Below are 12,443 nucleotides of genomic sequence, written 5' to 3' on the forward strand. Positions count from 1 at the left end.
AGCAGTAGTAGTGGTAAATCAATGGCAGATTCGACCAGATCCCAGCGTTGACGTTTGAATTCCGGACCCACACAAGCGCTGCCCGGTCGTCTCTCTCGTCCTCGTGCCCCCTCGGTGCCATCCAGGGCTCCACCAGACCTCAAAGTGCACATGCCAGGCACCACCACCAGGCAATGGCGCATCCTCCCGAACACTGAAGTTAGCTTACCTTACCAGGCCAGGGTACTAATCCAGCATCCAGTCAGTACCTGGCTCCATTAATGTCCAATCCTCAAGCCTGTCGGTGCATTCCAGGTCGTCGCAACGCTTGCCTATCGACAGCCATCGATATCGACAATCAGCCATGAGAAGCGCTACTCGAATTGCACATCTCTGAAATCCGCTCCAACAAGTCGTCGGCTGATGCTGGCCAAGCTGCAGCTCTTCGCCGAGCCATTGCAGAAGACGCCGCCCAAGGGACCTTCGGCCCAAACCCCAACGTCCAAACCGAAACCACTTTCCCGTCCAGCATTTATTGTTCAAAGGTGGCGACAGCTTCCTGTTCACGGCCTGGTAGCATTGTAAGCGAGCTGTATCTGCATTGACGCCTTACACTTAGCACTGAGCATACCCATCGACTGTTCTATCGACCTCGCTCACAACGTCTGTCTACTTGCACAAATTCATTGTCAACCACCTCTCCAGCCGATATAGGCCACCACCACCTCGCACCAAGTTGCCTTTGCCCACTTACGCAAAGACGACCAGTTGACCTCTTTCAAAACCCTGAACCTCTAATGCTAGAGCATCTACAAACACAAACTCGCGGCATACGACCCGACACTATCACAAACCCCACTCTCCGCGTCGCAGTAGTCCGATATCGTCTTTCTCTTTGAATTCGAATTCGAATGCACAGAAACCGAATACAGGGCTCGGCCCACGTCGGCGGGAAGACTATCAGTCCACACTCTGCTTTTGTCTAAACCCATTGTTGGGCTGGCTTAAGCATGCCGGGTCAACCCTCCTCCCAGCACAATGCACCCAGTCAATACAATCCAACCTCGTCGCAGGCAGGAACTGGCCGGACGAGCATAGATCGCGATGGAAGCGGGCTTCAGCCATTGAACGGCGTGCCGAGTCGGAATTTAGCCGCCTCGGCCGTTTCCTTTGCTCCTCGTGGTAGCAGTCTCAATCCTACTATTGGCCCCGGTAGCTTCAGCTCCGAGCTCCGTAGCCAAACGATTTCGAGCCGTGCAGGCAGTCGCATGGACGTCGGATCAATGTACACTGGCAGTATCATGGACAAGGTCGAGGAAGACGGTACCGAAGCCGCCATGCAACAAGCACTGTCGACTCTGCGGGACAAGTTGAATCGAGAAATGAAGATTAAGGAAGGTAGTGAGAATATGCTCGAGGCTCTGAATATCAAGAAGGCCAAGCAGACCAAGGAGCAGCGTCAACGAGTAGAAGTCGAGTTGAGTGCGAGCAATCTGAGAATCAAGGAGCTACGTCAAAAAATCTCCGAGGCCCAACGTACTAGAGCACCTCCGCCAACTACCCCAACCAGGAACCGAGCCCAGGAGACTATCTTTCAGCCAAATGGCCTTCGCTCACCCCCCAGTATTTCCCGATCTGCCGCCGGCTCAGACCTTGACGACGCTGCCGAGAGCCCGACTTTTGCGCTTGCCGAGCTTCTTCAGGCCCTGGAGGTGGAAGGCATGACACCAGAGTACTATGTGAGTAGAGCAAACCAACTTGTTGATCTATTCAAGCGCCACCCTGCGCTGAAATATGATTTGGTCTGGGCCATCTTTGGGTTGCGCATGCAAATGATGCTTCTCAGCGAAAGTCGAGAGGTTGTGGCTGTCGGTTATCGGGTGGCTAGATATGCTATTTCAGACTCTGCATCCATCAAGAGGATTCGGAGTTTTAACACGGACTATTTGGTCATACGGTATGATTTCCCTTTTCTTTCTTCTCATCCCCTGCGTTTAAGCCTACATCGCAAACACAGTTCACGCTAAACAAGCTTTTCTTCAGGTCTTTGAGCAACTATCGCAAGGCCGATGTGGAAAGAGAACAGGCCCTTAAATTCGTACGCGCATTCTTGGATGTAAAGGATGGAATTAAAGAGGTTTCTAGAGCCATTGTTCGGACGATTGTTGCTGTAGCGGAGCAAGGTGAGGATAGACGTCCAGGTATGCACGCCGCAGACCAAAGCATCGACCGATTACGGCCTATATGCATTGAGACTCTCGCCGAGATCTTGGTTCGGGATCCAGCTCTGTTGATAGCATCCGGAGGCTTGGGTACGCTTTCAGAAGCTTTGGCTGAGGGCACCTACAAGTCTCCCGAGAGCTTAACTTCGGCCTTTCTCTTCCTCCTGGACTCTCCGCAGAAGCGCAAATACATCATTCCGGGCTATGGTCTCGACGTTGTTTTCACCGCCTTTACAGACCTGCTGGCCGGGGCCGACGGCATACTGAAGCAGACTTCCGGGGCTATTTCTGTAGCCTTGAGATCATGGTCCGGACTCATGACCTTGAGCATGTATGATTTCCGACCGATCCGCTCACTGATTGCCAGTATCCTCTTCCCCAGCCAGAGCGTTCGAGAAACCGTCCTAGACCTTCTTTTCTCGCTACTTCGCATCAAACCTCCAGCATGGGCAACTTCCTTTTTGGCCGGAAGGCGTCTCACGACGTATGGCCGTGTCGCCAATATGAAGTCTGCCGCGAGGAGACGGAGCGGAACGCTGGATATGGAAGAAGATTCTGGCGAGCAAAGTTTTGTTGACCACTACACAGCGCTGCTTCTCGCGGTCTTCATCAAGTCAGGGCTATTGCAGAGTTTACTGCGGATGGTGCAAACCGAAGAAGATCCCATGCTCAAGCGAAAGTCGACCTTGCTCATTGGGGAAGTTCTGAAACTTTCTAGCCGACTTTTACCACCCTCGTGGAGTGCGGACTTGCAGCTGCTACCGGAGCTGTTCTCAGCAGCCGCCGAGTTTGATAACGAGGGCCATTTCAATGCATCCGGAATTATTTATCAAATTAGTAGTGTCAGTCGAACACTTTACAGGAGCGCTCCGTCAGAATCGATGGCCGGTGGTCTCCCCTCTAGTGACAGCATGCGAAATTTGGCGAGATTCGATGAACAACCAAAGTCGAGTAACCCTGCCGTGGCGCTGGACGATGCTACATTTCGTCAACTGCTTATCGATTCCAGCGTGCTCAACAGCTCCAACTACATGAAGTGGAACTGGGAGGTTATTCTGAAAATCATAGATGGTCCTCTTCAGACCGGAAAGCGTCTAGACGAAGCAGTCAAGGCCTCGAAGTTCATGAAGAGACTGATGAGTTTTTACCGCCCGTTCAAGTATAAATTTGCAGAGGTGAAGAACACAAGGGGGACGCAAAAATACGTTAGGGCTGGGTGCGCCTTGGTACACTCGCTTCTCCAATCACCCGAAGGGATCAAGTTCTTAGCCGATAGCAAGTTGCTGAGGCAAATTGCTGAGTGTCTAGCTCAATGTGATCCGGTGAGTTGGCTATAATACCAGCAATCGCTTGATGGCTTATTCTTTCTAACTTTTCTCCAGACAAGCGGGCTTACTGCTCAGTTCCCCATGTTTTCCAAGGATCGACTTACCGACACTCTTTGCGGGGGATACTTTGCCATGCTTGGCGTTCTCAGCAGCGAGCCGAAAGGATTGCTTCTGCTAGAGAGGTGGCGAATGTTCAACATGATGTACCACATCGTGGACTTTAAGCAGCGCCCGGATCTGATCAAGTTACTTCTTTCCAACTTTGATTATGGTTTGCAAGGCCATCCTCGTGTATTACTTTCCAAGGCTCTCACTGCCGGAACCAAAGATATTCGAATCCATGCCACCAATGCCCTCCGTAAATGCACCATTGGTCCCGTAGCCAACATTAGCGGCGACAATGAAGTGAGCGATTCGAAATGGGCGATTCGTCTTCTAGTCACGCAGCTCTACGACCCCGAGATTGAAGTATGTTCGACCGCAATCAAGATATTGGAAAGTGCCTGCAACAAGAAGGTATATCTGGAGTACATAGTTCAATGTCGCCCAGCTCTGGATCATCTAGGAGAAATAGGCGCGCCCCTTCTCTTGCGATTCCTGTCAACCTCTATTGGATACCACTACTTGGATGGATTAGACTACATCAGTAATGAAATGGATGATTGGTTCCTCGGGCGAAATGATTCATATGTCGGGGTCATTGAGGCAGGCCTAGCTCGGACATTTTTGGCTGACCCAGATGACAATAGCCATCGCTTGAGCCTCTTTGATGAATCGGATCCAGAGGCCGGATTTCACGACAGCCATGTTCCGCCGCATTTCTACAGAGAACTAACTAGAACCCGAGAAGGCTGCAAACTTTTGCGTGACAAGGGTCACTTTGAGGAATTCGTCACGACTATACGCGAGCACGGTATGCAAACAGAAGACGCGGAGCTGATTACCAAAGTCAAGGGGTGTCTCTGGGCTGTTGGCAACGTAGGATCAATGGAACTTGGCGCGCCGTTCCTGGAATCAAGCGATGTAGTTGAGCAAATTGTTAAGATCGCCGAAGGGCATGAAGTGATGAGTCTTCGCGGGACGGCATTTTTCGTGCTGGGGTTGATATCCCGATCCACGCATGGACTAGAGATTCTTTCAGAACACGGCTGGGACGCTAACACGACGTCAATGGGGACTTCTCTTGGTCTATGCATACCGAACGATCTCTCCAAATTCTTTTCCGTCGTACCCTGGCAACACGTCAACGCTGCATCCATAACTATTCCCGATACGCAACGAACTATTCAGGCACAGCCTCCGATCCAGAAAGCCCGCCCACCTCTGGAGCTCTCTGGATTGCCTCCTTTGTTGAGCGATGAGGACGTCAACGGTCGAATTCTGGAACTAATTGTTGACCTTGGCAACATGGTGCTCTACAAGAAGGCGCTTATGGAGCTGCAGAAGTTGAAGCAGAGAAAACCAAATGCTTTCCGGAGTACAGACTTTTTCAAAAAAGTGATGGGCCTCATGGAATGGAATCACTACAGGCTCGGCATTCGTAGGTTGGTGATTGATCTGTTCGAGAAGAACGTGATGCGGCAAATCGTCTTTGGTGACGATGACACCGAGGACAGCGAGTCTACAAGCGGACAAGGGGGGAACGATAACGGTGATGGCAGTTCAGGTGATGATCGAACAGAGCGACAGAGAAGCATCAGCGAGCCGGCAGAGATGCCATCCGACCTCATGCCAGCACCACTGCGGGTGCGAAAATAAGAAAAGGGACCAAGTAACAGATGGAGCGTATTGGGGTTGTGCTTTAGAACAGCAAGCCGCAACCCATATCACTAATCTGCCAAGTGATTCAGCGGCCTATATAAGCCTCGTCGTTCCAGGGTGGCCGCCTGTATGGGGCTTTTAAAAGCAATGGATCAGGCCTCCTGTTTATGATTTTAATATCCCGGTTTCGCCGCAAATTTCTTCGGGAAACAGAGCCAAGTGCAATACAGATAGCAAGCGAGACACGGCGCTGCCCTTGTGGATATCACAGTGGTATTTTGCAATTTACATACATTTGGAAATGGGGTAGCATACTGTCAGCTTAAAAAGGGGGAGTAGAGGAGGGCCGAAATGTGCTTTCAGCATGGAGTAAATCGGCCAAAGAACGGATACTCTCAATCGCCCATGTGGTTCACGTATATCATCGAGGGCGACAACGGAGGCGTTGGGGAGCGTTTATGGTGCCATTGCGTTAACGTAGGCGGGACTGGATGAATATGACTTGATTTTCTTACAAGATAGCACGACCCGAACCATTCAATGGGCCGCTGTGGCAGATGGACGGGATGGTGATCTTTCCTCGGGCTACACATGATGTAACTACTTGACATATTATAGCCGCCCCACACGGTGCGCTTCTTTTGGTCATGGACACCACCATAGCTGCCAACGGTGATATTGACGGGTTCGTTCCAAGTTCCAACGCCGTTGCGGAGAGAGTGTACCCTCACAGCCACAACTCGAGGCTGGCAGGATTGAACCTCATATATAAAGGTTACTCAAGCAACAGGAGCCATGGTCAAGGGCAGAGTGCTAGTCATTGCCGGCTCCGACTGCTCCGGCGGCGCGTAAGTAGCTCGTCAAACTACCCATCCATCATCTTATTTCATAACATCACAAGTGCTTCGTTTTATTCTCGCGGCGTGTCCTTGATTTGGGTCGGCCATGCCACCATCCGGATTCCGCACCGCTATAATTGGCCAGGCTGACTTTTTACATTTGTCACGTTGATTCTGCAGAGGGTTGGAAGCCGATCAGAAAGTTCTCGCTGCACATGGCTGCTACGCCATGACGGCTACCACAGCCCTGACTGCTCAAAATACCACGGGTGTCAGGGGAATTCACGTCATCCCAGCGGCGTTTGTGGAACAGCAGATCGAGGCTTGTATCGAAGATGTCGGCGTAGACGTAATCAAAACAGGTTTGTTAGATACCACTCATCTGTGGAAACATCAAAACCCCCTCCTTCTTTTGAACATCGAGGACGATCAACGCACTTATCAATCTTTTGCGTCAAACTTGTTCACGTACTAACACACATGTCCCTCGTCTTTCAATCTAGGCATGCTTGCTGCAGCAGAGACCATTGATATGATTGCGAGACAAGTCGCCAAACACGGAATTACGTCGCTGGTGGTCGATCCGGTAGGCAATACACCCGCCCAGCCCATCACTCCATGGCCGAAGCTGCTAAAGCCGTCTGTCTTATTAGGTAATGGTGTCGACATCTGGCGCTCAGTTGCTTCCACGCGAGGCTATACGAGAGCTTTCGATGCATATGCTTCCCCGCACGACAGTTCTCACGCCCAACATCCCAGAAGCCATTCTGATCCTCTCGGAAAATGGCGATTCTGCCTTGGCTGAAAAGAAGATTTGCTCCGTCTCTGATGTCGAATTCATGGGTCGTCGTATCCAAGCTCTCGGTCCGGAATGGGTTCTTGTCAAGGGCGGCCATCTACCATTCCGTGCAGATATGAGCGTCGCCGAAACTGAGCATGAGAAGCACGTTGTTGTAGACCTTCTAGTCGGACCAGAGGGCAAGGTCTTCAGAGTACAGAGCCCCTATCAGCCGAGTACTAGTACTCACGGTACAGGGTGCTCGCTAGCTTGTAAGTGAAATGGACTTGCTGTACTGTTTCCGGGGCATAACTTCTCTTCTGTCAAGGTCAAGCTCTCTAACATCTGTGAAGCTGCCATCGCTGCCGGGCTTGCTAAAGGAATCGATGTGCCTGCTGCGGTCCACTCAGCTTGTCGATATATCGAGGCTGGTATAAGGAGCGCACCGAAGCTAGGTAAGGGAAACGGACCACTAGATCACTTCCATTCAATTCAAAGCCTTCCATTCGCTCCGTAAGTTGCCATATCTACCCCCTTTCTTTCCCCTTTCCCCTCACACCGACACCACACCGAACCCTCCAGGGCTGACGTGCCGTAAACAAGTGGCTATTTTATAGAGTATCTCCTCCAGCGGCCTGACGTGAAGGATGTATGGGAGACATTTGTCTACCATCCATTCGTGATGGCTCTCGGCGACGGAACCTTGCCGCTGGAATCTTTCAAGGGATACATTGTCCAAGACTATCTTTACTTGGTGCGCCACACTCCATCCCTTTTCTGAATCCTCTTCAACACCGATGAGAGGGTGCAGAATCTAACACGCCGTACGTCGGGAAAAAACAGGTCCACTTCTCAAGAGCAAATGCCCTGGCTGCTTATAAATCAAAGGATATCGAAAGCATCGGCAGAGTCAGTTGCATGGACAGCACGAAACACTAGTGTCTGCCGTATCTAACGCTTCCGAAAACAGGCAAACAAAATCGTCGGCTACATCATCCATGAGATGCAGCTACATGTCAACTACTGCAAGCAGTTTGGCATATCAGAGGAAGAAATACAAGCAACTGAAGAAAAGCAAGGTAAGGAGGCTCGTCGGCTGTCTGAAATTCCTCTTGCATATGACGGAGCCGTACAAGAGGGAATCAAAAAGAAAAACAACAGAAACAGTAAACTCACACTAATACTACCCTCAACATGTAGCATGTACAGCATATACCCGGTACGTGTTGGACGTTGGCCAGAGCGAAGATTGGCTGGCCCTCCAAATGGCCCTGGCTCCCTGCCTGCTCGGCTACGGCGCAGTGGCCCAGATGCTGCATTCCCACAGACTCACCCGCACCAAGGACAATATCTACTGGCCGTGGATCCAAAACTACGTGGCTGAAGACTACACGAGCGCGGTGAGGCTCGGTTCGGGTGAGTTTCTGCGGCGTGCTTGTCCAGGCTTGTAGCTGACATATTTGCGCCGCCCTCCGGCATGCCAGAGCTTTTGGAAAAGCACATGCGGCTTCAGTCACCAAGCCGCGTCGAGGAGCTGATCAAGATATTCATACATGGGACAAAGGTGCGTTTGTGAAATCAATTGTTTTCGTCATTTGGCAAGTTCCTCATGCGTCTACAGATGGAAACCGGATTCTGGGAAATGTTTCCGTACAAATAGATGAGTTTTTCTTTCTTTTCATAGCTGCACCTATGCATTTGTATATTCTCTCAGCAGAATCAGCCACGAATAGGGGTCGCCATAGAAAAAGAAAAAGGACGTAGAAGAGTGTTCACGGTCATGTTTGTCATCCCAGTGCCACGCTTTCTCAATTAAATATTGTGTCATTGCTATTATATATAGAGATATATATTTTTTTCTTTGTCCAAGGACAATACGTCATACTATAATTTCTCTTGTTCGACATCATCATCATCAACGAGCTACACCGTATCCTGTTACAGAATCAGCCCGCCGAGGCTCCTCCCCATCAGGCATCATGAGATCAAAGTCCTGCTCCGGCGGCAATGCAGGCACGGGTGGAGCATCGGATGCCTGATTGCGCTGCGTCGCACGCGTTACTCGTCCCGTCTGCTGCCTCACCCATGAGTTGACACTGCGAAACCGGGCAGGCGTATCCTCACTTGCCTCGGTATACACGGTGTCGCGCCGCTGGCTCAAAGCCCCGATGCTTTCTCGCCTTGCCACGGGCAATGGTGCCTTGACTGTAGTCTCAGAGGCGGTATTGTTTGCAGAATTTGTGCCGCTACTCATGGTACCTACCATGAATTGCCCATCGCCAAATCCGGATGACAGGGAAGAAATGTCGCTCATGCGAGTGTTTGGGAGTTGAGCTCCAGATCGAAGAGTACTACCAGCCTGAGGCTCAATGGATGATATGGAAACCTTTGGCACGTGTAACGTTGCCCCATTTTGAGGCACATCGGCATGCGTGCTGGTTCTAACAAAGTCGGTCTGAACAGATACGCCCGAGAGAGGTGGCTGTTGTATCGCCATTGACTGGGCCTGGGCCACATACGCCTTCTCACTGAACGGGCCGAGATCTGCTTGATCAAGGTTTGTCCAGCGGCGGCGGCGATCATCCATGCGGTTTTTGAGAATGGGAATGCGAGCGAGTGCATTCGTTACCAACAGCTTTGGTTTATCCGTAGGCATGTTTTTGGGGAAATGTGGTTTCCAGGTCCTGGAACTGTCAATCGCCCGGCGGCGTTTGTGACACCGCCAAATCAACCACCCAATAAACGCAACAATGATTGATGAACCTGCATTCTCATGTATCAGTCAAACCAGCTCCGATTTCCGGTCCGAGGAAGGGAAGGCTCTCAGCATACCAATTGAGCCCAGGGCAACAAGGGCCATTTCTACTTTGGGATGGATATTGCCCTTGTCATGACCGGGGTGATATGCCTTGCCTGAATCAGAGATTGGCGTGGGGTACACGGAAGACGAGCTCGTCGGGCTCGCCGGGCTCGCCGGGCTTGCGGGGCTCGTCGGAGACATTGACATCGAAAATGTCGAGACCGCATCTAACGTTGGCAGAGGATTAACACCTTTTCTGGGGCCAGTAGACAATGGCACGGGAATGGTAACAATCGGCGCAAGTGAAGGCGGAGGCGCATTGGTCGTAGTTGTCCGTCTAGTTGTTGAAGCACTTGGAGTCAACGTGCTGAATCCCATACTTGGACCGTAGCTGCTGTCTGGCCACGTGTTTCCCGGAGGCGGCTGGATAGGATTGACAACGGCTTCTGTGGGTTTAGGCTGATAGCAAAAGTCAGCCATACAGTCGGCATCGTAATCAACGTGCGCAAAGGGCGGGTTACTGTTTCTGTATCCACTTGGTTAATGGGTTATCAAGATGACTCACGTTTCCTGGATTTGAAACTGGGGGAGGCGGCGATGGAAGAGGAGAAGGAGTTGGATAGGCCGGAGGAGGCGGAGGGGCTGGATTAGCCGGTGAAGTTGGCGACTTGGGTGATTTGGGTGATTTGGGTGATTTTGGTGACTCTGGTGACTTCAGTGCTGGTAACCGAGGCAGAGGTTGGGTTTGAATCGGGGCAGGCTGCTTCAGGCCCTCGGACTTGGGACTTTTTTCATCGTCGCTGCTCTGCGGCCCATCTTGAGGAGATAATGCATCGAATATACCGCTCACAACCGGCTGAGCAATGTCCTTGAAAAGTCCTCTGCTGTCAAGACGGCTGGGCCGCTGTGCAGGGTCGGCGGCATGTGCTACGCCATGGTCCCTGTTCCACTTTCTACTTCTTCGCTGTAGTATTGATAACCCGGCATTTCGGTCCTTCTCATCATCTTCTGCCCGAGTCCAGATGGGAAAGTCCATAGGGAGTTTAGTTGGCGGCTTGTTGTCCTGCAACGCAGGCCCGTCTTTCTCCGCAACCGATACCATGATGGCTTCTCAAGACAAGTCGTGCGAGTTGCTTTGCATTATTCTCCTTTAAGGCTTGGTAGGAAGTCGATATGTGAAGTTCATGGCTAAGCTAGAAGAAACAGACGAGGTGTTGAAAAACGACGTCGACAAAGAAGAAAGTGCCACGGACTCGGACGAGACTTGTAAGTGAATGAGAATGATACAGGGCCAGCCCCGATCAGGAAATCAAGTAGCAAGAAGGGCAGTCCGGTGCACCATGCACAGTTGAAGCCCGGCCAGTTCGAAAAGGCAGCGGCCAAAGGGTAAATAGCCAACGGAGTTGCAAAGACCAGAGGTGAATGAATATAGGGACTCGGAGAAAATAAAAGGGAGGGCGAAGGAAGAAGACAAAACAAAACAGTCTTTGGGTCGAGGTCGAGGCCTCCATGTTCGGTCGACGGCGCGTGGTTCCGAGGTGTGGTGCCATAGATGGCATGTCAAGGGGCTCCAACATGGTGCAGCATGAAATCAAGGCAAAGAAGCTGCCGGAACGGTAGAGCATGGCTATCTGCGACGGCCAGGTTGGCAGGTAGTGGGTGGTGAGAGCCGTTGGTCAGAGACCTCAGACAGCTAGCCTGTCTGGCGTTTTGGCGAGCGTGTCGTGGGAAAAGAGGTCCGTGGTTGCGCGGCAAGACGGTCATCTACCCGTGTCGCTGGCGATACCACATTGGGATCGTTGAGGCGTCACGACTGCCCCTGCGTATGGGCTTTCGATTTATGTAACTTGCATACTGTGTGTACATAAAGTATGTACTTGTGTATGTACATGCATGTGTAGCACCAGACTACAAATGTGGAGCCGGGGAGACTGGGGAGGCAATGGTGCGTAGCGTTGGGGCTCGTTCTGCGACAAAGGTTTTGCTCGTCATGTCGCAGATTTGACCACGGCTGGTTTCAGATGACGGTCACGGTCCCGGTCCCGGTCCCGGCAGAACCACGGGCAAAGACTCCAAGACGGAGAGAGTGATGCCGCAGGGCCTTTGGGGTGCCTTGAATTGCTCATCTGTGACGGCATCATGGTACACCTGGGTGTCCCACGACAAAGCTGGTGAAGCTGTTCACTCAAGCATCGGGCAGCTTTGCTCCGCGCCAATGGTTCTTCAATCTCTTGACAGGGCTGTCACGGCCGGGAGGATCGCCGGCAATATCGAGATTCTTCTACTCCGTATCGGCAGGAGAAACGACGAATCAGTTCCGACAATAACATGATGGGAGAGAGGCAACAGACATGTGATTATGGTTGGGGTTGGTTGGGGAGCCGGACAAATCAGAGCCCAAGGAATCACCCCAGAAAACAACAGCCAGCATTAACTGCCGCAGGAACATGTCGGCGTGTGTTTGCCTCGACGTACATATGTATGCCACATGGCATCAGCCATCGAGTGTGTTTGTTGCTAGACCCCATCAACCCATATGCCTAGGTACATTAGTATATATGTCTGTCGGGAGAAGCTGGAGCCTCGGCAAGAGAGCAGCGAGAAAGCCATCGAGGCCAAGCTGCGGCTCCCGTGACGCAGCGACAGGCAACGGCGGGAAGAACCGAACATGGCGCTTCTTGCTTTGATGTTGTACTAGTAATAGGCGTCGTGACTGTCGTCAGATTCGCGGATATC

The 12,443-nt window shown here is 51.6% G+C and overlaps 3 protein-coding genes across 3 annotated transcripts; 2 read left to right on the forward strand and 1 right to left on the reverse strand.

Moving 5' to 3' along the window:
• Positions 1-989: 989 nt before the first annotated feature.
• Positions 990-5,287, forward strand: MAA_02491 (HR1 repeat, rho-binding protein; the record flags this gene model as incomplete). The annotated part of the gene is made up of 3 exons (XM_007820489.1): positions 990-1,936; positions 2,023-3,523; positions 3,584-5,287. The coding sequence occupies 3 exons, from the start codon at positions 990-992 to the stop codon at positions 5,285-5,287; spliced, it is 4,152 nt and encodes a 1,383-aa protein (XP_007818680.1).
• A 798-nt stretch (positions 5,288-6,085) lies between these two features.
• MAA_02490 (Phosphomethylpyrimidine kinase type-1) lies at positions 6,086-8,567 on the forward strand (the record flags this gene model as incomplete). The annotated part of the gene is made up of 11 exons (XM_007820488.2): positions 6,086-6,138; positions 6,310-6,491; positions 6,633-6,715; positions 6,783-7,179; positions 7,261-7,420; positions 7,511-7,661; positions 7,751-7,816; positions 7,878-7,986; positions 8,108-8,323; positions 8,392-8,471; positions 8,529-8,567. 11 exons carry the CDS (start codon positions 6,086-6,088, stop codon positions 8,565-8,567), a joined length of 1,536 nt encoding a protein of 511 aa, XP_007818679.2.
• Positions 8,568-8,822: 255 nt separating this feature from the next.
• Positions 8,823-10,809, reverse strand: MAA_02489 (uncharacterized protein; the record flags this gene model as incomplete). The annotated part of the gene is made up of 3 exons (XM_007820487.1): positions 8,823-9,670; positions 9,740-10,166; positions 10,273-10,809. 3 exons carry the CDS (start codon positions 10,807-10,809, stop codon positions 8,823-8,825), a joined length of 1,812 nt encoding a protein of 603 aa, XP_007818678.1.
• Between the last annotated feature and the right edge of the window lie 1,634 nt (positions 10,810-12,443).

The sequence above is a fragment of the Metarhizium robertsii genome, assembly GCF_000187425.2.
Source record: "Metarhizium robertsii ARSEF 23 chromosome Unknown MAA_Scf_1, whole genome shotgun sequence".
NCBI classification, from domain to species: domain Eukaryota; kingdom Fungi; phylum Ascomycota; class Sordariomycetes; order Hypocreales; family Clavicipitaceae; genus Metarhizium; species Metarhizium robertsii.